Genomic DNA, 26,247 nt, shown 5'->3' with positions numbered 1-26,247 from the left:
TTAAGACAAAAGCCCAGGCTGTGTATTTTACTGCTAGAACATCTATATTATTTATACGTCTGAGAACAAGGAGAGCCAGTATTATGGTTTTTAATGCCACAGCTGATGAAGTTGCATCACAGAAAAACATTAAAAAGAACAGATAGGCCATTTCTCTCATTATCTCACTTTGTGAGAAATATGGGTTAAGTCTTCATCTAAGAATATTGTTAGCAAATTAACAGCAGCAAAAAAAATTTTTTTTTTAAATCTAGAGGAATAGTATAGTAAACATTTAACTATTCCAATAGCTAATATGTGTAACATCTTCAAAATCTAAACGCTGCAAGTTTTTTAATTTGGGATATTCATTGATTAAAAATAAACAAATATATTCAAAATGACATTTAAAAAGAAAGATTTTATGTTTAAGTAATCTCTACACTCAACATGGGGCTCAAATTCATAACTCCAAGATCAAGAATCATATGCCTCATATACTGAGCCAGCCAGGCGACCCCAAAATGACATTGATAAGAAAACCAAAGATGCTATTCATTTTGTTAATCAAGAAAACAACTGATTTCACTTCACAGGAAAATGTAATGTGCATTAAAAAGGGCAAATTTGGTTTAAAAAAATGGAATAGTTCTCATCATATGTATCCACTTAATTGTGGCTATTTTATTTCAAGCACCACACACATACAATTGCCTGATTTTCACATGCAAAACACTAAGCAACAAATCTTTCATTCTTTACAGATTACAGGCCCTTACTATATGGGATATTAGGTATTCTTAATTGAAAAAAATTTCTTCTAGAACGAACTTCAAAAATTGAAAAGGTGATTTTTTTTAAAAGTCATATTTAATTTACAATATATTTGAGAAGTTATCGATCTAGGTATTGGATAATACTTAACGTTCTCAAAGCAGAAAAAAGCGTCACCACTAAGCCATTGTTTGGTTCTCGGGGCATTACATAATTGACTAAAGTGGGATCTGAAAGAAATGAGAAGCCATTCTTTCACTGCACGGAAGGGAAGGGCGCCATCTTGTGTTCACAAGCTTCCAATACTCATCACTTTTATGTATTTTTTCTTTTTCTTTCTACATTTTAATCAACCCACAATGTGAAAGAGTCAAGCAAAATGGCTACAATGTGACCAACCTGTGCAGCAATTCCTATTCTGCCTTCATTAAGAATCCCTATGGCATGCTTATAGCCGTGTCCAATTTGTCCCAGGATATTGCTTTCTGGAACCTGAAAGGAAAAACGTGCAGTGATTTCTACTTTTAATTTTATACAATTCATTTTGATTATATAGTTTTATATATACAACATTTCCAATTTGTGTGACAGGACTCTAGCCCAGGACTTAGTAAACTCCAAGGTGACTCCTCGCCTCCGTCTCCCTCTCCACGGCTTCCCTCACAGCTCTGGGATAGGACAGGACTCACGGCAGTGCTGCTTGCTATGGCTTCCACTAGCACCCAGCACAGCCATGTGTGGAATGAATGAATGAATCTATAAAAAGGGAATCTCATATTGATAACAAGTGAATAACAATTTTCCCCAATTCTTGCCTATATGTTCTAGTATGAGATAGAACATACTAGGAGTTACATGAAACATGTAAGTACTTGGGTAAATCAAGGGCGTCAAACCTTTCTTCTGTTGAGACTATTATTTATGAAGACATAAATATCAACAGAGGTATGTGCACATACACGCATGAGCATACAAGGGAGGGGCGGAAGGAGAGAAGAAACAGATTAAAACATTTATTTGTAGTTAAAATAATCTCGACTAGCAACAATAAAATAATACATTTAGCCTTATAACCTTAGGAGAGGGAGTGGGCAGACCAGAGAAAGAAAGGGCTGGGGGCATTAGTGAGGCTTGAATATCTACCTGCAAAGTCCCCCATGGGCACACACATGTGTCACTCACGAACCCATGAACTAAAAGATCAAGTTGTAATATGAGTGGTAAGAAACCTGTCACAACCTGTTCCATCTGTGTCAAGTTCTAAAACATTCTGGCTGTCTTCTCTTCCTCATGTTTTTTTTTTTTTTTTTTTTTGGTTTTAAATTCAATCTAATTAGCTTATATTGCATTTATTTTCAAAGGTAGGGTTCAGTGATTCATCAGTTGCATGTAACACCCAGGGCTCATCATATCACATGCCCTCCTTAATGCCTGTCACTCCACTTCCCCTCCAGCAATCCTGTTGGTTTCCTAGAATTAAGAGCCTCTTACGGCTTGCCTCCCTCTCTGATTTCATCTTCTCTTCCTCACTTTTAACAGATTCCACTCTAAACTGTGGGGCACTGCCTGATGGTTTCTCAGGCTCACTGGGCAACATCCCCACCTTGTGGCCTTTGGTATGTCCACAACGCATGTCCATCTCCGAAGTCAGTATCAATAAAGTATAAATGGTTCCTAAGTATGTAAATTTAAAAGTATAAATGGGATTAATTCTCAGCATTGGCTCTGAGGTCACCTGCTGGGCAGCAAGGTTTCCACTCTGCCTAAACACTTGTGAAAAGTACATTTAGTCAAGATCTTACTCGAGAACACCATCAACATTTTACAAAATATTCTCCTCTGCATGCTCAATATTGTGACACTTTTTTTTTTTATAAATTTATTTTTTATTGGTATTCAATCTGCCAACATATAGAATAACACCCAGTGCTCATCCCGTCAAGTGCCCATCTCAGTGTTGTGACACTTTTCTTGTGTAAAGCTTATTTCATGCCAGTCTTCTGCTGGAAATCCTAAGATACCCACCTTGACGTTTTCAAATGTTAATGCACAGGTGGAAGAGGCTCGGATTCCCATTTTTTTTTCTGATTTCCCTATGTGAAGGCCTTCAGTGTCACGATCGACCACGAAGCAGGTAAGGCCTTTATACCCCTAAAAAGAGGATTCGAAATGCTAAGAAAAAAATGCTATTACCACATTTGAACTGGTAAGATCCCTTGTTTCCAAGAGTTGAAAGTTACAGAACACTAAAACTGAACTTTAGTATTAATATTAGTTGGCTCAGAACTGCCATGTGTGCATTAGGAAACAAGAAATAATTGGAAAACATTAGATTCACAATTAAGAAGTCTGTAATTTCTATTACTTGTTCAGAAACCATTATGACTATTAAAATTATTAAGATACCCTAAAGTATTATTCTGTGATCATGAGCCTTCCATGTTTTAAATTTAATTTTGTTCAATAAAAAGTTTCAAAATTTAATTCAGTGTATGTCAGAGAAAAGACAAAAGAGAAAACATATTTACCTTTTTGCCATGTATCTATTTTCCAACTAAACAAAAAATTTCTTAAAAATGAATGCACTATGTAGGTACTTAAATTCATTCCTAAATAGAGAATGTGAAATCCTACAAAATGAAAGATCAACTTCCTATATAATTAATAATGGCAATACATGAACCTCCAAATAATTACTAATCACATCAACTGCATATATTTGAGGAGATGAGTAAATAAGATTGAAAAGATGTCAATCATCTAACATTTCAGTATTGAGGAGAATAAGGAATTTAAGACAAAGCTTCATCTACAAAGGAAATGCAGGAGTGCATGAGTGGCTCAGTCAGTTAAGCGTCTGCCTTGGGCTCAGGTCATGATCCAGGAGTCCTGGGATTGGGCTGAGTTGGGCTCCTTGCTTGGCTGGGAGTCTGCTTCTCCCTCTGTCCCTCATTCCACTCATGCTGTCTCTCTCTCTCTCTCTCTCAAATAAATAAATTTTTTAAAAAATAAAAAGGAGGGGATCCCTGGGTGGCTCAGCGGTTTGGTGCCTGCCTTTGGCCCAGGGCACAATCCTGGGGTCCGGGGATCGAGTCCTGTGTCGGGCTCCCAGCATGGAGCCTGCTTCTCCCTCTTCCTGTGTCTCTGCCTCTCTCTCTCTCTCTCATTCTATGTCTATCATAAATAAATAAATATTTTTACAAAATAATAAAAAATAAAAAAATAAAAAGGAAATGTAAACATGAAAGAGATATGAAGAGAAAAGGTGAAGGGGGTAAGGAAGAAATTCTGCTTTCAGACTTACAAGGTCAGGGTTGACGTTCACCATCACCAGGAAGAGTCCTGCATACTCCGCATTGCTGATCCACATCTTCGACCCATTGATGACATAATAATTTCCCTTTTTATCAGCTCTGGTCTTCAAAGCAAATAAATCACTACCTGCTCCAGCTTCTGAAAGGCAGATACTTCCTACCTACACGTGCAAACAAAAAAATTCCAAGTTAATAACGGCATTTGTAGTCTCTGTAGCAAAGATTTATGGTAAAGTAAACATGTCGCTTAAGGCTTTAGTCACTTTTAAAACCCTGTACTTACCAAATAGTAACGGTCTTTCCAAAGCATTATTTTCTAAAATATACCCTACTACTTGTCTAAGACAGATTTAAAGACTTAAGCACACATAGTCAATGTTAACTTTAAATTAATTCTAATAATTGCAGTTTTCTAGACATCTCACTATAAATGAAACCAGCAACAAAAGTATTAATATAATTGGGGCCAAAAAAAGGATTTTTGTGTCTGATGATTATTCTTTGAATTTCCAAGCAGAAATGATGTCGTAAGTTCAGAAGAGATCAGATCTATTTCAACAACTCCTATCAACCCACTTTTTCTGTTGTGAGCTTGGTCAAATACGTAGCCTTTTGTTCTTCTGTTCCATATTTTCTCATCAGATTGTTAATCACTGTGTTCTGGATGTCACAAACCAACGCGACAGATGCATCGACTTTGGCTAATTCCTCTATCACGAGGATAGAGGAAAAAAAGGAAGCTCCTGTTCCTCCGTATTTTGTTTCAATTTCAATACCCATCAACTAAAAGGAAAAACAAGGAAACATAGATTAAGAAGGCTCATTTCTATGTGGGAAAATTTCTTGCAAGAACAACTTCAAAATTAAATCTTAACCATATAAATTACTGATTTTAAAACTGTGTACGTATATTTCATTTTAACTCGGTATGGTTATTGTACGATCCTCTAAGTAGGAAAAACAATAGCAGACACTCTATATATTTGAGAAGGAAGTAGTTGCAGGCAAGAACTGTCATTTGTTTCCTCATGGAATCTAAAAACACAGAAATCAGTAAAATGCTTTGCAGGAGGATGGAATGGAATCATGAGAAAGTGTCTCAAATGGTGAGGAAAAGGAGGAAGGCAGTGGGGCACAATCTCTTCTAGGCAGGCTCCTCGCCTGGACTCATTCAGCCAAGATAATAACTGAAGGACCATTCCTTCTGGGGCATTCTAACAAGTCCCCGTGGTTGGCAGACATCTGGTGGTGTTTCCTGGAACCACCACAGACAAGGCAGAGGTGCCTGGTAAACACGACCAGATGCTGGCCAAGCTCTCCCATGACTGTCTCACTGTTCAGCCAATTCTCCTAAGTTGAGAACATGAAACTCCCATAGTTCTCCATTTTTAAGGGTCCTCATCTCAGACAGAGAATGTGTGTACCTGTAATTCAAGACCCAAAGCTGCTAACAGGTAAAAGGATAATGCTCCTCTCTCTTCTGCCCAGACACTTCTGGAATTGCAGTGTGCTATGGTCTGGGTTTCAGCTGTTAGGTTTCAGCTGATGGGAAGCTTAGTGGATATGCAGGTAGAACCACAAAGTTGGGGGAAGACTTAGGTGAGATCCAGAGATGCTGTCCCACCAGGAAAAACTGAAGGATTCGGGCGTGGCTTAAGTCTGAAGAGGGCGTGATAACTGATACAGTATCTTGAACAGTTGTCAGAGACAACTGCTTCTCCCAAAAAGTCACCGATTTTTTTCTGCGTGGGAAGTACCATTTTTGTCAGCTATTGCTATGGCAGGTGACCGCAGAAGAGGGACAAGAGGAGCCTCAGAATAGCTGGTGTAGGATGTGCAACCAAACAGATGCTCCAGGTGGTGCTAGGCCTCCTAAGCAAGGGCCAGGTGGTGGGGCTTCAGACAACCCTGCCTGCAAGAACCACCCCATCAGGGGAGTGCTGCTCCCAGCCTGGAAGCCCAAGACTTCTCAGAGCAGCCCAGGGACTTTGCCAACAATGCAGATGAAGCCTGCCTGGAAAATGGGACTCCCAGATGCCCTCTGACCCACGGGGGGCTTCACAGAAGATTCTATGTTCCTAAGCAGTTCATCGCTTTAAAAAAAAAGAAAAAAGTGGAAAAATCACTAGTAGGTATGGTATTTAAAAAAAAAAAAAAAAAAAAAGCTGGTCTCTTTACAAGGGGAAGAAGTAAAGACTATTTAGGTTCAGTGGAAAAGGCAATTTTTCCAGCACGGTAACAGAAAAGATTTTAGCCAATGGCTCTGAATAGGAGCTACTAGTTCTGGAATATCCCTAGTATTCAAAATAAAAAGAAAACATCACTTCACACCTATGGAGAGGGAGAGATGATGAGTAAGTGCAGTGATTTTGAAAATGTTCTCCTTGGAGCCCCCATGCTGACAACGTAGAGCTGGAACAGTTCTACTTTTGTCTATTTTGTATACTGGGCTCCTATCAAAGGGCTATGTGACTTAGGAAGTTGCAAATCGGTTTCCCTGGTTAGTGTGGAGTTCAGATGTCGCCTCAGCTTCTAAGTTTGCCACGTGCAGAGGGACTCAGGTAGAAAGCATGGTCTGCTCTGAGGTTTCACTAACTGAAGTACGCTTCTTAATCCTGGTGGTGCTGAGCGGGATCATTCTTTGTTGGTGCCAGTCCTGTACACTGTAGGCTGTTTAGCAGCATCCCTGACCTCTATTCCCCTAGATGCCAGGGTCACCCATGGTTGTGACAACCAAAAATGTCTTCAGAGACTGCCAAATGTCTCTTGGGGGACAAAACAGCCTCCAGTTGAGGACCACAGATCTAAAGAAATCATTCTCTTGCTTCTGAGCCCTTTTCTTAAAAAGCAGCATATTTTTTAACTTAAAATGCCCAATCAATTTAAAGGAAATCTGTGACTAGGATCTCAGTCTAGAAGAGAAAACAGAGGGGTTCCTGGGTGGCTCAGCTGGTTAAACATCTGGCTCAGGCTCAGCTCATGATCCTGGGTTTCTGGGGATCAAGCCCCACATCTGGTTCCATGCTCAGCAGGGAGTCTGCTTCTCCCTCTTCTCCTCCCTCCTCCCTGCTCATGCTCTCTCCCCCAGGTAAAAATACAAAATAAAAATCTTTACAAGAGAACACAGCTAATTTTGACTAGGAAATGAAGAGTTCATTAAGCCATCATTACAGTTCCTGAATTTAAAAGCATGCATACATTTTAACACTGGACAGTATTTATGAAAGAATGAGAAGAATTGTAAAGTATATACCCCTTGTTGAAATAATCCTTCTATTATTGATGGATCCATTTTTGAATTTTCATCCATCGTTGACACCAGAGGAGCAACCCGTTCTTGGGCAAATTTTTTAACTGTAGGGGGGAAAAAATACTGATCTGTCTTTATTCTCTTAATATGACAGGCTTTACTTTTTTTTCAAAAAAAAAAAAAGTTTTAAATTAGTGTAAAAAAAAAATTCTATTCACAAACTGAGATGGACATACCCCCCAAACATGTCATGGAACTTCACACTGTAGATCCAGCTGGTAATCAGAGGGATCTGGATGTGACACTGAGCCAGTCTACTCACCGGTGTTCTTTATCATCATCTCCTCATCTGTAAACATCTGCAGGGGGGCACCGGGCAGCGCGGCATTTGTTAGACCAAGGGCAGCTTCTGACTGGGAAGACTTTAGGACACGGGGAGGAGTCTTCCAAGAAGACAGGCAGGTTGGGAAGCTTCGTCTGAGCTGTAGGAACAGTCCCATTGAAGAGGGGAAACACACACAGACACACAAAAGATAAAGAGAAGTATCTCAACATCGGTTTCTTTGGGAATAACTTTTTAACCCCTTTCTTGCCTCTTGTGTCACCAAAAAAGAGGAGCAGGAGACTGGCATGTTTGAAAATTCACTGTCTTGTGAACAAAAACACAAACTTGTTTAACTTTATGTCCTTTATCCAAGCAGTGAGCTCTTCTAATTTTTTTTTTTTTTTTGGCTGGGTACAGTATACTTTATTGATGGTACATGACAAGGTAGGGCTCCCCAAGCCCCTCCCCTTCCTCAGGGTCTAGGATGTAAATTGGAGGTCAGGAGATTCTCAGTGTGTTGGGGGATTAAGTTGGGGCAGGGACTCCCCAGCAGCTGAGGGCCTCTCTCTTCCTCTTGTTCTTGCTGGGGCTGGTGCTCCAGGAGGCTCTTACTCCTTGGAGGCCATGTGGACCATGAGGTCCACCACCCGGTCGCTGTAGCTGAATTCATTGTCATACCAGGAAATGGAGCTCTTCTAATTAAACGAAACTTTCCCAGATGATTAGCTTTTACCTTCAAGAAAACACTTCTAGATGGACATTCTAGATGGAATTCATTCTTTCTTTTTTTAAGATTTATCTATTTTTGGGGGGGGGAGTAGAGTGAGAGAAAAATCTCAAGCAGACTCTGTGCTGAGCACAGAGCCCAACCTGGGGCTCGATCCCATGACCCTGAGACCATGACCTGAGCCGAAACCAAGTCAGACACATTCCACCACTGTGTCACCCAGGTTCCCCAAAATTCATTCTTAAAATGTCACATTTCATGGACTTCTTCGAAGGGGAAACCTGAATATAAATAACACTACTGGGTGACCACTGCAAAGAGCATTCTTGAGGAGGGTGGGAATAGGTGAGGGCGCGGGGACAACAAGGCCCCTCTCCTGCCCTGCCCTGGCGGCCGTAGGTAGCAGTTCTCTTTTGGTTCTCCTGGCTAATCCTGTTTTTTAGCTTCTCCTTAGTCAGACACGGTGCAGCATCAGGGTTAAGAAAACAGACTCTGCAGTCTGAAAGAACTGGTTTCAAATCTGGCATCTGGGATTTATAAGCCACGTGATCTTGGACAAGTGATTTCAAACTTAACAGTTAAAATCTCTTGATCTGTTTCTTTCTCTGAAACATGCAGATAATAATCTCGAGTTTTCTAAGGATTAACATCATAACCCACATGAAGGGTTTAGCATGCCATCTGCCATAAAGTAGGAGCTCAATAAGCAGTAATGGCTATCTCTACTCCGACCCCAAAGGACACTGGTGGTGGTCCTAACTGAGCAAGTCCCAGCAGTAGTGACAGTTAAACCACAAGGCTGCCTTTTCTGGTCATTAGTGTGTCTCCCTGATGCAGTGTCCCAGATCCTTCAAATGTGCCAATTTCTACTCAAACAATGGATTTGCTCCAAGTCTGTTGAAAAGAAACCTTCCAATTTGAAATGCTTGCTATAGCTTTCCAATTTCATTTTGTAGAATTTTATTACAGGGGAAACAAGTAAGTTATTAGTCTTTTAGTGCACCTACAAACATGCTAAGTGAAAAAAGCCAGCTACAAAAGATCACATATTATAGGATTCTATCCATATGAAATCTCCAGAAGAGGCAAATCCAGAGTCAGAAGCTAGTGTAGTGGTTGCCTGAGGGTGGGGGTGATGGAAATGTTCTCAATTGGATTGTGGTGATGATCCTACAACTCTGTAAATTTCCTGAAATTCATTGCGCTATACACTTTAAAAGAGTGAGTTTTATGGTAAGTTATACTTCAACAAAGCTGTTTGAAAAAAAGAAGTAGTGTTTTCCTTTTATTCAGCAAGATTCAAAACGAATGTTCTGAGCATCTGACAATTGTCTGAGAGCACAGGGTACTAAGGGGAACATTGTAAGGTTCACAGAATAGGCAAAAAACAAAGTCAAGTTCTGCAGGATTAAAAAGCATACGTGGTGGGGGCGCCTGGGTGGCTCAGTTGGTTAAACATCTGCCTTCAGCTCAGGTCAAGATACCAGTGTCCTGGGAGGCATCCTGGGATGAGCAGCATCAGGCTCCCTGCTCAAGCGGGGAGTCTGCTTCGCCCTCTGCCCCTTCCCCTGCTTGCGTGCTCTCTCTGTCAAATAAATAAAAATCTTTTTTTTTTTAAAGTGTGTGTGGTGTTAAAAAAAAAAGTAGTAATATATTGCAATATATTTTTTCTCAATAGTTTTGATTACACATGGAAAAGCTTATTGATGAAAAGAGAACAAACCAACCATGAATTAATCTGTTAAATCTTTCCCAAATTTGGGTCAATCTTTGTAGTTAATGTCCCCAGGAGTAGATGTACTCTGCTCTAGGTTGGGGTGGGGATGTGGGGAGGTGGGGAGACAAACATTGGCCAGTTAGAAGAAAGATACCTATCTCTCAATTTTGTAATTAACTCTGTTTTGTTTTTATTCGTAGGAGGCAGATAGTTTAGGGCAAAGTTGCATGGAACATTCTTTCCTTGTTGAAAGACCTCACGGGGACAGGAAGGACTTTAGACTAGAACGAAGGAAGGGGTGAGGGCATGCACATGAGGTAATAATGTCTTCTCCCTGATGAAACAGATGGAAGAACTGAGGACAAGAAGAAAGGAGGCAAGAAATGGAGATGCACAAGGACTTCAAGAGGGAGCCATGGTGCCAAGAAACGCAAGGACAGAGTGATCATTAGCAGCAAGCACCAAGGACCCGCAGGGCCTGGGAGAAAGGATGGGATGATGGAGAAGGAAGAGAGGGACATGTGGCATGCGTTCTGCTCAGTGGTTGGTGGGGGGAGTCCTGCACGGGACCCCTCAACAGACTTAGGAATTAAATGAGAGAATGAGCCAACTAATCTTCTCCACAAAATGATCAGGAAACCAGCCTGTTGTTATTTTAAAACTCTAACACATGGCCCAGGATTCCTCTTTCTAGGGGAGATTATTTACTTCACTAGACCCCCCTACAGAGTTCTTTGTGCCTCTGAGTCAATGTATCACCTTTGTGCTGGAGGTTAACAGAAAGCCCACCACTGAGAGACTTAAGGAGCCAGCAGGTATTACAATAATACCCATTTTTTTCCTGCTTGACACAATTGTGATCCACTTAGTCTCAAAATTGCTACTGACAAAGTGTATGGCTGTTCAACACATAACAATTATTTTATTTCGTTATTTAAAAATCTCATCTATTCATTTAGAGAGAGAGAGAGAGAGAGGCAGAGGGAGGGAGAGGTAGAGGGAAAATCCTAAGCAGACTCCAAATTGAGCGCAGAGCTCGACTCAGGACTCAATCTCACAACCCCTAGCTCATGTCCGGAGCTGAAATCAAGAGTCTGATGCTTGACCAACTTAGCCATGCTGGTGCCCCGACACATAACCATTATTTTGGATTCACAAGACCACAGGGACAAATGTGCTTTACAAAGGAAGTAGCTGCATACAAAGGTAGGGTGAGCTTACTCAAGATGCCATCATAAAACACAGTGGGTACATGCTAAGTGGATGGAATCCCTTTTTAACCAAAGCACTGTTATTACCGATCTTTTTGGGCAGAAAAACATGGTCCTTTTAATAGGACAATCTTTAATAAAGAAAACATTTCCCTGCCTTGCCTTTAAACGTGAGGCCCGAGGTTTCGATGATGCTTTTCAACTGTCCCCTGCCCTTTGGTGTTGACCTCAGCCTCTGCAGCTTTGGTGTCCGCTCCATCAAAATGATTTTCCACAGTTATAACCCATTGCACCACATCATCACATTTTTTTGTATAGAGCAGCAGTCACTACTTGCGTGGAATAATAGTTATTTATGCCTTGCCAAATGCTTTCCGTAGCCTGAGTCTGATCTGTTTTCTACTCAACGGATCAGAGCTCTGCTGCCCTCAGAAGTAGTGGTGATCAGACCTGGGGTCTGCAGACTCCTGTGGGCAGAGCAATAAAGTCCATGAACTCAGGTGGGGGCAACTACATCTTTGTTTCACTAACCTCTAACTGAAATAAAGCATTTCCTCCAATTATGAAATGTAGGCAAACAAGTTAAAGTTATCTGTGACTGCCACGGAAAGAAATTAGGTATTTTTATATCAAATAACAGCAAGCATCTTGATGTTCAGCACTACTTCAAAACCGTAGATCTTATTTAAGCAACATATATTACCATTATCACAATTAAAATTATTCTTATGACTTTTATCATCACTGGTTTCCTCTGTCATCTTGCATATTTTGTGTATTTTAAAACATTTTGAGAAAGGGTCTGCTAAAGTTCACCATACTGCTGTATACTTGTCATCCATGGCATAAAAAAGGGGTGAAGGACCCCCTGACTGCTGAAATGTTCTGGTAGTTTTGCTAAACCCATTAAGTTTAGCTGTTACGTAGTCATAACCCTTCTCCATTACGTTCCAGCATAACGAAATATCATTCCAAACATTTTTAGAGTGGTTCAAGCCTACAGGCTCTTACAATGTTTGGAAGGTAAAAAGAAGACAAGAAGTTTGCTAACCTGCGAAGTTCTTCTTAGACTTTTCCAAAGGAAATGTTTTGACGGAACATGGAGGGCTTCACCTTAAATGCCTATATTCAGGGGTTCCCACTAAATGTGCTCCAACCCCCGGTTGTCCTTCCTACATGTGGGCATGAAGCTGTATATTTTTCCCTATGACTCCATTCTGGCACCCCAGAGTTCTGATCGTCCAGTCTTCTTTTCTTACTGGTAACTTCTTTCTGACAGTGAGAAACCTGGCTCTCATGATCTAGGACTCACTTGTTCGAACCTAGTGCACATTGATAGTTCCAGAATTGCTAACCCATACCACTGTGAGAAACCAGTGTATCCCTTCTAGTGTGGTGCTTGGTTACGGTTCTTTTCATCTTTGGCCTTAAAGGTACTCAATCAGAACAACGGTTTCTGCAACTTCTTCTTTCCCTTCCCCACCCCCTTTGTGTGGTGATGTGATTCTCTGGTAATAATTCTGGGACCAAGTCAAACGTGGGTTTTTTCCCCCACACCAGCCGCCTGTCCTACCATTCAACTCAATTCTGACTCTATCTGCCTAGAGATGGCATCGATCCCAAAGGTCAAAGGGGCCCAGTCCCACAAGATGGGCCCCCGGCCCCCATTCACACAACAGTGGCAAGCCCAGGCTGTCCCCCATGCTTCAGACCCACGGGTTATCAACTGCAGGTTCCTAGCACTTGCTCCGTGGGGGCAGTCTTGTTTAGTCTTCAAGAGCAGCTCACAGAACTGAGAGGAATATTTTACTTACTGGATTACTGGTTTATTATTAAAGAATAGAACTAAGGAACCATCATGTGAAGAGATGCACAGGGCAAGGTTGGGGGAAGGTGTGGAGCTTCCATGCTCTCTACTCAGAGGCCCCTCTCCCAACACCTCCCTGTGCTCACCATCCAAGAAGCTCTGGGAACCCTGTCCTTGTGGGTTCTAGGCTTCATTACGTAGGCCAGATTGAGTAATTCATTGGCTATTGGAGCCTAATTCAACCTTCAGCTCCCTCTTCCCTCCCAGGAGGCTAGGGGCTCAAACAGAAAGGCCCAACCCCATAATCATGAGGTTGGTTCCCAGCCCCGGAATTCCCCACACCCTTAGCTGCAATCCCGAAGTCACCTCATTAATATAAATTCAGGTGCAGATAGAAGGGGGTCTGGTATGAATAACAAGGCACCCATTTCACCTTCGGGGCTCTCAGAGGATTTCAGGAACTGCAAACAAGAGACCAAATATTTTAACAAAAGATGCTCTTTGCTCTTAACTGCCTAGGAAACTCCCAAGGCATTGGGAGCTGTGAGCCAGGAACCCTGAAGGAAGACTCAATAGATATTTATTATAAATCTCAGTATTGCAACGTGTAATACAGTTAGATTCATCTGCCACAGCAGCATTCCATCTTCCCCTTCTATCTAGTTCGATTTTACTTTTATATATAAGATAAAACTATTTGTGGCATACAGTTTAAAGGGTTTTGACAGACATGTATGCCCACCACCACCACCACCACTGGCCACCCAGCACCTCCATCACTCCCAAATTCCTCGCGCTGGCCTCTGTGCCACCCACTTTTTTTTTTTTTAATATATTTTTTTTAAATTTTATTTATTTATGATAGTCACATAGAGAGAGAGAGAGAGAGAGAGAGAGAGGCAGAGACATAGGCAGAGGGAGAAGCAGGCTCCATGCACCAGGAGCCCGACGTGGGATTCGATCCCGAGTCTCCAGGATCGCGCCCTGGGCCAAAGGCAGGCGCCAAACCGCTGCGCCACCCAGGGATCCCTGTGCCACCCACTTTTCCCCCAATCTGTCTCACGGCACTTCTGATTACAACTCTCACTGTGACCGCATCCAGGGCACAGTGAGGAGACACAGACATGCATGTGGCCTCATTTAACTACAAGTTCATAGTCACCAACCTCCATTTGGACTCTTACCCATTCTCTGAACCGATTATGGGATCTCAACACCCGCCCCACCCCCCAGCCCCGCCAAGCTCCACCACTTACTGTTAGCTGATGAGTCACCTTCTACCAGAAAAAAATCAATGTCAGCAAATGGGGACAACCTCAACCTGCTGCCACCAAACCCACCTGGTGTCCTGCGTTTGCACCGCTCATCCTTCTTCCCTCCTAGTGCGATGGGCATGATGTTCCTCCTCTTAAGAAAGGCCTGTCCCTCTAACTCTCTCTGGGTCCCACCTCTCCCACCTTCCCAGGATCCTCAGCCATCCCTTTGGTCTTCTCACATCTTTCCATTTTTTTCCCCTGCTCGAATTTTTAGCATGACAACCATCCTTGAACCATGCATCCATCTTGCTAGCATCCTCTCTCCCCTTCCCTGCACAGCCAGATACTGCTGAAGGTGTGCCTTACTTGCCCTCTTTGCTTCCTTAGGACCTCCACCACTCACCAGCACCCCTCCTCAATAGGGTCTCCACAAACATCTCCATGTTCTTCAGGCTCCAACTTGCTTGCTCTTAGCAGATGCAGTTCAGGTAGGCACACCCCCCTCCTTCCAAATGCTCTCCTCTTGTTTCTTCCCTCTCCTGCCAGTCTTTCTGCCTCCTGCTCTAGCTTCACTCCCACCACCTGACCCTCAAGTGTTGAAGATGTTTGACAAAGACTCTCTCCTTAACCAAATGAGGGTCAGCTCCTCTGTGTCTAACTAGGCCCTGACCTTGGGCACTGCCCTTGGTCCACCTAGGCCAGTTTTAGCAAGGATCCTACTGCATCAGGTTAATGAAAACCCCCACCCTTGGTATCTGATCACTCTGGTCAGCCTCTAGCAAGAATCCTGGTGAGTCTGAATCTGGTGAGTGTTGGCATGGGAGAATTTTTTCTACTCTTCAGGGACCTTTTACTTGGACTAAGAATCAAATCGAGAAGAGACAGATTAACAAGAGAAAATCAAATGTAATAGCATAGACACAGGGAATCCACGCAGACATGGAGACTGCAAAGATAGGCAACATGATGCTTCTATGAGCTGGGGAGGAGGTGGATGTCTGAAGGTACAAAGGGAGAAGACCATTTGCAGGAAGGTGAAAGATGTTTGGAAAACAAAAGACAGCCTCTTTTTTTGTGTGTGTGAGCTCTACACCCAATGCAGGGCCCGAACTCATGACCCCAAGACCAAGAGTCACATGTTCTATCAACTGAGCCAGCCAGGTACCCCAACGGTTCTTCCCCTACTATACGGTGAAGTTTCTTGAGTCCAGAGAAATCTCTGTTAATAGCTCTCTTCCTAGTATAAGCAGGCAGGTGAGGGGGAGGTACAGAGCTTTTCCTGAACTTGCTGGGTTTGGGATGCTTTGAATTCATGCCCAAAATGGTCCCTGGTGGGGTGGCCTGCACCCAGCCCCCCCCCCAAGAATCCCGCTTAGCCCTCATCTTTCTTCTCAGTGATTTTCTGTCCACTGACTCCAACCTGACTTGCTGCCTATAAATCTCCACTTGTCATTGTGGTACCTGGAATTGAGCTTGATCTCACCTCCCTACCGCAAAATCCCAATGCAGTAGTTCCTTCTTAAATAAAGTTTTCTTTACCGTCTTTAACAAGGGTCATGAACAATTTTTAAGTGGGAAGAAACCCTTCCATTCTGTAGTTGAGGGTAAAAACAGGTGTAATCACGATTTAAGCAAAAGTAAAGATAAAGACATAACACCAAAGCCCAGCAATTCTACTTAAGTTCCTATGCCTGAGTACACGCTTTGCAAGCAGTGCAGTGAGACTTATAAAGGTGAAAAATTAAAAAGCCAATGATCTGTCAACAAAAGAATGAAGGGTAAGTTGTAGTATGCTGATTCTGAAGGGGAGAAGAATTCGCCAAGGCAAAAATGTCTCTTTGATATAAGGATTTTCTCGAGCTGGCAATTTTTAAGAAACAGCAGACAGAGAAGTTCTGAAAACTGAGAAGACATTTATCCTTTTGTTTTTTTTAAGATTTTATTTATTTATTCATGAGAGACACAGAGACAGAGAGAGAGGCAGAGACACAGGCAGAGGGAGAAGCAGGCCCCATGCAGGGAGCCAGACGTGGGACTCATCCAGGTCTCCAGGATCATGCCCCGGGCCAAAGGCGGCGCTAAACCACTGAGCCACCCCGGCTGCCCGACATTTACCCTTTTATAGGAGACATTGATCTACATGCATAGGAGAAATTTCCCCACAAACCAGAAAGAGATGACTAAGTCCCCAGAAACTTATCAATGGAAAAGGCAAGGTATTAAATCTGCATAACCACCCCACTCTTGTTTACTATGCTTTTCCTGCCAACCTCCCATAATTGCACCCCGCTATCTTGCCCCCCATCTTTTGTATTTAGCTGGTAACAGTATTTAAGGGGATGGTGGCTTGGGCCGTTTCAGGGTCACTCAGTTTTCCTGGGTTTCTCCCATTTATACAGAAGGTATACAAGTTATTAAATTTGTTTGTATTTTACCCCCTGTTAATCTGTTGTTATGGAGGGATCTCAGCCAAGAATCAGGAGGGTAGAGTGCAAAATATTTTTTCCTCCCCTATAATTCAATGGAAGATTTTATAGCGGTTAAAGTAAACTAGGGAGCTACATATATCAACATGGATAAACCCTGAAAATATAATACTGAGTTAAAAAAGCAATTTGCAAAAGGATTTGTTTGGGATGATAGCATTTATGTACACTTTAAAAACACACCAAATGATAGTATATATTCTTATGGAGACACATAGATGCAGTAATGCAGTAAAAGTTTAAACACATGAACAAGAAGCATACACATCAGCGTCAGGATTATGGTTTCCTCTGTAGAAGAGCTAGAAATGCGGGGTTTCTGTAGTGTTTTATTTCTTTTTTCTTTTCTTTTTTTTTTTAGATTTTATTTATTTATTCATGAGAGACACACAGAGAGGCAGAGACACAGGCAGAGGGAGAAGCAGGCTCCATGCAGGAAGCCCGACGTGGGACTAGATCCTGGGTCTCCAGGATCACGCCCTGGGCCCAAGGCAGGAACTCAACCGCTGAGCCACCCAGGGATCCCTGTAGTGTTTTATTTCTTAAAGTAAACAAACCCAAAACTATAGCAAAAGTGGGTGGTGGGTATAGGGTGCCAGTTAAATTGTTTTCTGCACTTTCTATCAGAAATATTTCTAATAATATTTAATGTTTTGGCTTTTTAAAAGTACGTGCAATGGTTTGAATCATGTATGCTCTGGATTTTTGGATTTTCGAAGTAGGCTTGCCTTTAAAACGCAAAATGTAGGTTTTAGATAATGTGCTCAGCATCATACTGCTGAACCATTTTATGGATTTCTTAAGAACCTGTCAAATGTTGTTACACATAATTAAACTAAAGAAAATGGTTTATTCTGGAACATTTGCCAACTCTATTGGGATCTTGGAAACAAGTGCCCCTGAGATTTAAATCAGGGGTTGCCATTCTTGGTTACATACCAGATCACTTGGGGAGCTTACAGCAAAGGAGAGTACAGCCCTACCAATTAAGACTGATTCAACAGACTCCAGATGAAGCCCAGGCCTCTGTATTTCTCAAAAGCTCCTCAAGATAATGCTAATTGTAGCCTGGGCTGGCATCTGGTTTACATGCATGATTTGGAAAGTAAAAACTCAACCCCTCCTACAGCAAATATTCAAAAGCCACACCATTCATTTGTCTACAGAAGTGATTCATAAATGTGCACCCCTGCTCTCTCCCCTTGCCCACCCTCACCCCCAAAGCGTCTGGCTTTAAAATGCTTTTGTGTTGAATACGTAACAAGGCTCAAAAAGACCGTTGCCCCCACATACCCGGGAAAAAAGCTGTTGACCCATCCCCATTCAGCCCACTTCTCAACCTCTCTCACAGGTGACCACTCTGATCAGCTTATGTATATCTTTATATATTTTTTATATACAAATCTAAGCAAATAGGAATAGACTTCCTTATTCTCCTCCCTGCCCTTTCTAAAAGGTAGCATACTATGTACCCTATTCTGTGCCTTTTATTCATGTGGCAATACATTCTGGAGAGGTTTCTGCTTTAGGACCTAGAGAATACCTTCATTCCCTTTTTTTTATAGTTGCAAAATAGTCCATTGTGTACAAGATCACTCTTGTTTTTATTTAAACCAGGGCTGCTTTAGGGAGCCAAAGAAACTAATCAAAGGGCAGAGATGGGAAAGTGCAACCAAAATCTCTTTTAGTATTATGAATAATGCCCAACAAGGGGAACTCAGGGTCACTGTGTCAATCCATATCTCCACTGCGGACAAGGTCACACAAATCTGCAAGTGAAAAAAACCCAGATCTATACATATATAGTGTATTTCTTGGGAAGAAAACTTTCCTCTACCCACAGGAAGGGTGGAGTAGAGGGGTGGGGAGGGTGCAACTGAGAACTGACAATAAACAGATTAACAGGAAAAAGTTTCTTTATCCACTAAAGTGGATCCACTTTATCCACAAAAACACTAATTTTTTTTTTTTTAAGATTTTATTTATTCATGATAGAGAGAGAGAGAGAGAGAGAATGGCAGAGACACAGGCAGAGGGAGAAGCAGGCTCCCTGTGGGGAACCTGATGTGGGATTCCAACCCAGGACTCCGGGGATCATGACTCAAGCCAAAGAGAGGTAGATGCTTAACTACTGAGCCACCCAGGTGCCCCACTTATACTTGTTTTGTGTTGTCATGGAGAAGTCTGTGATTTTTGTGTTGCCCAAATTATTACTTTTCTTTGGGGGATGATATCTGGCTTTTAATTATAATGATCTTCTTTACTCTAAGATAATAAAGGAATCTGCTCATGTTTAGTTTTAGTATTTTATAGATTTTCTAATTTAATGTGCATTTTAACACTGGCTAGTAACAACAGAATGCATGAATAGATTTTATTTTTTTCCAGTCTTTTTTTTTTTTTTAATGAGCTCTATGCCCAGTGTGAGGCTTGAACTCCTGATCCTGAGATCAGTAGTGGCATGTTCTAGTGACTGAGCCAGCCAGGTGCCCCCTAAGACCTTTTGACCTACAAGGCAATAAAAATCAAGATGATTCTACAGCTAGGTAGAGTGCTCACCTGTGGTAAACAGATTTTGATGGTATTTTTCATGTCCTTCTGCACTGTTAAAGAACAAAATTTAACCAAGTAAATTTGAAGATCTAATTGCTTGTATTAAACAATTCACAAATTGGGCAGCATCCCATCCAGCAAGCATAGGGGACCTCCACTGAGCTAAATAAAGAAAGGTTTTCAAAGGCAGGGAGGGCATTAGAAAAAAAGAGGAAAGTAATTTATTATCAAGGAATGCACTGTTTAAGCAAGGTGGCTCTCCTTCCTAAGGGGAGCTGAATGGGTCTATCAGTACATTTCCTAGCTGGACCAGGAAATTCCAAGTTGATCCCTGAAAGGTTACATTCCTGAGGGGTTGAAACTATTTAAGTTAGACATTAAGTTTTGGTCTCCTGCCTTGGGGCCCTTAATCTAAACAACACCATTTTGGGCCTCCGGTTTTCTCTTTCACAGTACTCATTCAACTTCACAGACCCAGAAAAGGTAAAATGATATTATTTTATGATACAATTAAATATGTAGAATACATAAAAGGATCTTTGAACCATCAACATACTAGAATCTCTTCTGATCCTGTTGGAAACTAAAAGATATTTTAAAAGCAAACCAACGCAGTGAGATATGATCAGAATGGTTAAAAGTAAAAAAAAAAACAAAAACAAAAACAAAATTCAGTGACAATGCCGACTGCTGGCAAATGGGGCAAAACAGGCTCTCTGACACACCATCACCTGGAAACCTGTTCTCCTAAAAACCCATGCCTTTTCTAATAGAACCCTATTGGTTTTCCCTTAGAATCAGTTTCTGCCCCTTCCCTTTTCCCTACCAGGATATGTAAGCATTTAAGTTCAACCTCTGAAAGAGCCAGCTACACTTCTTTGGTTGGCTCCCCTACACAGATGAAATAAACCTTTCCCTTGAGTTAATGCTTTTTGTCAGTTGAATTTCCAGATTCTGGCTCCTGAACCCAAGAGGGTAGAGAAGATTTTCCTTCTCTATAAGGGAATATTGCTCAGCAGTAAAAAAAAACAAACTACTGATCTGAGCAACAACTTGTTCAAACCTCTGGAGAATTATCCTGAATGCAAAAAGCTAATCCCAAAGGTTACGGAGCTAGGATTTCATTTATCTAACATTCTTGAGATGATACAATTATACAGAGGGAGAAGAGAACCACTAGGTTACTAGGCCTTATGTCATGTGTTTAAACAAGAGTGACCCAAGAGACCTTTATGAGGATGGAACCGTCCTGTAGCTGGATTGTGGTGGTGGATACATAAACATACACGTGACAAAACTGCGCAGGACTAAATATATAAATTTACACATGAAACTGGAGATATCTGAGTAAGTCCTATGGATAGTCTCTGTATCAGAACTTGGTTGTGACACTGTACTGTAGTTTTTGTAAGTGTCACCACGAAGGCGAATTGGACAGAGTATCCAGGATTCTCTCTGTGTTACTTCTGACAACTGCATGAGGATCTACGATTATCTCCTGAAAATAGTTTAAAAAAAAATCTATGGTGATCCCTGGGTGGTGCAGCGGTTTAGCGCCTGCCTTTGGCCCAGGGCACGATCCTGGAGACCCGGGATCGAATCCCACATCGGGCTCCCAGTGCATGGAGCCTGCTTCTCCCTCTGCCTGTGTCTCTGCCTCTCTCTCTCTCTCTCTCTCTGTGACTATCATAAATAAATAAAAATTTTTTTAAAAAAATCTATGGCACCTCCTCCTCACCAAGTTAAATTAACCAGGTTATATTAAAATTAGAGAAACCAAAAAAAAAAAAAAATTAGAGAAACCAAATTTTATAGCTTTACCATTACAGAAATTCATACAGTTTATGAGAGTTATATCAACAATTTAGAGGACTGAATGAATAAAAACTTAAACATTCTATCTCTTATAATTTGTACCTGTTTCTAAAACATGTAAATTTAAGTATTCCAGCAGGAAGCAGTGGCCAAGAGTGGCAGGTCCTCTGCGCCAAGATTTCATATAATAAACACAAGGCAAGGTTAAATGCCAAACTGTTTAATTATGCTCACTGCTTGTTATTGCTTTAGCTTAATTAACCTAATCAAATGAAAACAGTGATTTTTTGGTAATGCTTTTATGCTCCTTGGGATATAAGGATCAATATAGCATGTAAATAGTTCTGCAGGTTTATAGAACTAGAACAATATTTATTTAGTGCCTTATTATATAATCAGCTGGCCACATTTTTCTTCTACTGCCTTAGGCTCTGTGGTTGGCTGAGGCAGATTCCTGCCAAGACAGCTAGTTTCCCTTACAGCAAAGCAAAAAGAGGAGGAGGCAGAGGTAAGAGGATATACTTCTTAATGCTACTTTATTGATTATGGTTTATACATTCTTTGGTATAATAGCTAATACATTGTTCCTTTCCCACTCTCTTAGAGAGGATTCCCATCTTCTTCTAGACAGATCTTTCAATGAATTCTCACTAAATCCAAGATATCCATTTTAAAATCGGATTTAAGTATTGCATATCTCACATTAAATTTTAAGTCGATCCTTTCTCTGCTTTCATATCCTTGAGCCAAAACTCCTACACCAGAACCCCTCTGACCTCTGCTTGCTTTCTCCATAAACAGTAGCTTCTGTTCTAGGTATTCTCTGGAACTACTAAAAAGGTAGCCCTTCCCTTCCACCAGTCTAAGGCTACTCCTTCCAATAGTACTGGAAGTAGTATTACTGGTAGTACTACTGGTTCCTTTTTTTTTTTTTTTTAAAGATTTTATTTACTTATTCATGATAGACATAGAGAGAGAGAGAGAGAGGGGAGCAGAGACACAGGCAGAGGGAGAAGCAGGCTCCATGCAGGGAGCCCGACGCGAGACTCGATCCCGGGACTCCAGGACGGCGCCCTGGGCCAAAGGCAGGCGCTTTCATCAATGTCAATGTCATTGACAATGACAATGTCATCACTTTCTAGAAGAATATGCAGAGAATGCCTCCGAAGAAGGCAAAATATATGGAGAAGGACGCAGCGCCAGGGAATCTGCATACAGGAGACCTGTTCACCTTTATGTGTGTGGCCGTGGCCAGGTCAGCAAGTTCTCTTTCAAAACTACCCCTATTTCCAAAGAAATCTTACAAGATGTGATTATTAATGAAGCTAAAGCAATTTAAAAAAAAAAACTAAGCTCCGGTGTGAGGGTGTGTGTGTGCGTGCCTGAACCCACAACCCTGAGATCAAGACTTGAGTTGAAATCAAAAGTCAGAAACTTAACTGGTCGAACCACCCAGGTGCCCTTTAAAACAATTTTTAATCGTTAATTTTTAGTTAACTTGGGTCCAACACCTTTATAGATATTTGGAACGGCCTTCCTCTGCAGCAAAACCAGGTTAGTAGCAGAACAGAAAGAGCAGTTAACATCCAGGTCAAGAGACCTGACCAGACCAGGAGTTGTGCGCTTAAATGCCTGCAGGGGCAGGTGGATACTAAAAGGAGAGAAGGGAGCTTAAGACCTAAAGCAGTTCTCTATCCTTAAATAGACCCAGGTCACACCCTGCCTCCATTCCCATTCCAGCATCTTCAAAAGCTGGTCTTGGGTTCTTCTGCTGTATATCTTGTAATTCTCAAAACATCTTGCCTCTGCTCCCTATGGGGTCTTTTCTTTACTCTATCTGGCACAAGGTCTGCTGGTACTTTTGCTCTTAAGACTGGACTTAAATATCCTTTTCCTTCTTTTGCTCCAGTTCTGAATATAAAGCCTGTTTGTCAAAATGCTCCTCGAAGGGATATCCTACGTTAATTCTCCTCTTTGCTTTGCCTGTCTCCAACATTCCCCCAAGATGATCTGTAATATGCTCCAAAGGCTCAGCCCTGTATCTCTAGCTCCGATATTTCTCCTAGTTTCCAGATTCCTTTTCTGCTCGGCTTCCAAAATGCTTCCACTTGACACTTTTAGAAGCCTGGAATCTAAAGCAGAATGAATGCTTTTCCTTTCTGTTCCCCCAAACTGTCTTCCCCCAGACACCCCAATCTCTGCATATCACTTAGCTAACTCCATTCAAAAATGTGGTGTCCATCTAATTCCTCCATTTTTAGATAATGACCAAATCTTCTCAAGTTTTCCTTTGTGAATGCGTCCGCCTTTCTAGCCAGCAGTAGTATCACCCTAGCTGAGGGCTTGTGTCACCACAGGTGAACTTCTGAAGTGGTCTAAGTGGTCACCTATCCCTTTGGGTTCCTTTTGCAAGCTATTAACTGTTTTATCTCAGAATAAAACAGAATCAGAATCTCAATGGCTCCTGTTGAAATCTGGAAAATCAATTCCTATAGTCAACAAACTGAGTGTGGCAAGTAGTAGTGATAGTTTTCCACCAGCCTATGAGGAGAAAGGCCACATTCCACCTCCACCCCCCGCCCCCCCCCAAGAACACGGGGCAGCACAGATCTATGCCAGTAGTTCTCAACAAGGGGCATTGTTGTTTTGCCCCCAGGGAATATCTGGCAATGTCTGGAGACATTTTCAGTTGTGTGGGGGTGGGGTGCTCACCATCCTGTAATGCACAGGACAGCCTCCCCACCACAGGGAATCATCTGGCCTCCAGATCATTCTGGACAGGCACTGACCGACAGTGCCAAAGTCAAAGCAATGTAAGCCCAAGAGCAGGCTGGTATGAAAGGATCCTGAAAGAAAGGAGAAAGCATTTTATGGCAGCCAGAGAAGACTGTTTTGGTTACTTAGTCTTCTTGGCACCAGAGAGAAAGAAGGGTTTGGAAACAAAGACCTATTTGCATTTGCAAAAACAAAAACAAAAAGAAAACCCACAAAACAAAACACAACCACTGCCATTTCTGTACTGATAAGTAATAACATTATGAATGCTTGCATTTTAGTCAACCAAAAAATGCTGTTATCTGGAACTGTGGGCAACCCTAATGAACCAAGACTCACTGCTGCTCGAACAAGTGCGGACCTAACCATTGAACGTTATAGACACCTGTCATTTAAACTCATTCTGTCGGGCAGCCCGGGTAGCTCAGCGGTTTAGCGCCGCCTTCAGCCCAGGGCCTGATCCTAGAGACCAGGGATGGAGTCCCACGTCGTCGGGCTCCCGGCATGGAGTCTGCTTCTCCTTCTGCCTGTGTCCCTGCCTCTCTCTCTGTGTGTCTCATGAATAAATAAAAATAAAATCTTAATAAATAAATAAATAAATAAACTCACTCTGTCAACCTGCAAACTTCACATCAGCAATCCTAGAATAATTATTTCTCAGACAAGCGCAGTACATTCCTATATCTATACTGTGGTTCACGCATCTCCTTGGTCTATAATGTCCACCAATCTGTTGCTTTACCTAAATCTAAGCCATCCCCTTTTATGATGCACAGTTCCAACCTCTCCTTCCATAAGCCCATCTGTCCAGGCTATTTATTTTAACGCTGGCAATCTTCTACTGTTCCTACTGGCATTTCTTAACACATCTACCTGGTCTCTACAATTAAAAATGTAATTTCCTTGAGGCCAAAGACCCTGATGTAAACTTACACACCCCTGAGACTGATCAGAGAGCTCTCTGCATAGAGCAAAATCATCCCACCCCGTCCTCCCAGTTACTGGTAATGGATGCTGCATGTATTAACAGTGAGCCTTTGCTGAGTATTTCCTATGTGCCAAGAGCTGTTTTAAGCGCTTGACATCTAACATCTCCCTCAATACTCCTGTTCTCCCCACTTTGTAGTAAAGGAGACAGAAGTACAGAATGGGGCAGCAGCCTGTCTTAAGGTTGTCCAGCTAAGAGGTGGTAGAGAGGATTCAAACTCAAGCACTATGGCTCCAGGGACCCGGCTATGGCACATGAACAATTTCTGTTTTTTTTTTTTTTTTTAAAGATTTTATTAATTTATTCACAAGAGACACAGAGAGAGAGAGACAGAGAGAGAGGCAGAGACAGAGGCAGAGAGAGAAGCAGGCTCCATGCAGGGAGCCCGACATAGGACAAGATCCTGGGTCTCCAAGATCACACCCTGTGCTGAAGGCAGCGCTAAACTGCTGAGCCACCCGGGCTGCCCACGTGAACAATTTCTGCTTCTGCATGTGCTAAGCTCTCACCGTCCAGAGGCCACATATGTCAAAAAAAAAAAAAAAAAAAAAAATTGCTCCCAGCTTTCTTGAATAGCAAGAAACTGAACAAGATATATATCTTAGTTTAGCAGTTCCAGCAACTAGCAGACCTTTATAGGATTAACTGAATAATATTACATCAAGAGTATTTTTTATGAAGAATATTTTTTAAAAAATGATCTCTTGCAAAATATCAAGTGGCTTAAAATGTTTTGGAACAAAAGTTGACCAGGTCAATTCCTCACAAATTTGGTTGCCCAATCAAAATGGACAGGTTAGTTCTAATGCATTTGCAGGGACAACTGAACCCTTCTGAGAAGGCAAGTGTGGTCGAGCGCCCAAGCAGTGGCCTGACTCCCGGGTGACACAGAGCATGCCTACCACCGCCTCCCAGGTCCTCATCTGTGAAATGAAGCCAGTGACCCCTGCTTAATAAGAGTCTATCAGGTGGATATAAAATGCTTTCCCTGGTCTTTTGTAAATCCTCAGTAAATTCTTCCTTTTCATTGATCTTTTTTTTTCTTTAAGATTTTATTTACTTGAGAAAGTGAGAGAGCACAAGCAGGGGCGACAGGGAGAAAAAGCCTCTCCCCACAGAGCAGGGAGCCTGACTCGGAGCCTGATCCCAGGGTGACCTAAGCCCAAGGCAGACACTTAACCCACTGAGCCACCCAGTTGCCCTCCATTTATCTTTGAGAGGAACCAAAATTAGCCCTACTTTGGAATTCTCTACCCTCCATACCACCTGC

General features: G+C 42.0%; 1 protein-coding gene across 3 annotated transcripts in view; it reads right to left on the bottom strand.

Annotated features, from left to right (window-relative positions):
* ACADSB (acyl-CoA dehydrogenase short/branched chain) overlaps positions 1-26,247 on the bottom strand; it is a 40,517-nt gene that overhangs the window by 10,960 nt on the left and 3,310 nt on the right. For 2 of the 3 annotated variants that reach the window (XM_025467518.3, XM_025467517.3), the window contains exons 2-7: positions 7,640-7,799; positions 7,321-7,421; positions 4,644-4,850; positions 4,058-4,228; positions 2,779-2,904; positions 1,153-1,245 (exon numbers count right to left, since the gene is read on the bottom strand). In XM_025467518.3, the coding sequence (XP_025323303.1) occupies positions 1,153-1,245; positions 2,779-2,904; positions 4,058-4,228; positions 4,644-4,850; positions 7,321-7,421; positions 7,640-7,676 (735 nt within the window). In that variant the 5' untranslated portion in view covers positions 7,677-7,799. The remainder of the gene's footprint in view (positions 1-1,152; positions 1,246-2,778; positions 2,905-4,057; positions 4,229-4,643; positions 4,851-7,320; positions 7,422-7,639; positions 7,800-26,247) is intronic. The other variant, XM_025467519.3, reaches the window with a different exon arrangement.

Source organism: Canis lupus, chromosome 28 (genome assembly GCF_003254725.2).
Source record: "Canis lupus dingo isolate Sandy chromosome 28, ASM325472v2, whole genome shotgun sequence".
NCBI classification, from domain to species: Eukaryota; Metazoa; Chordata; class Mammalia; order Carnivora; family Canidae; genus Canis; species Canis lupus.
Note: the sequence above shows the minus strand (reverse complement) of the source record. Positions and strands in the feature narration are given on the sequence as shown.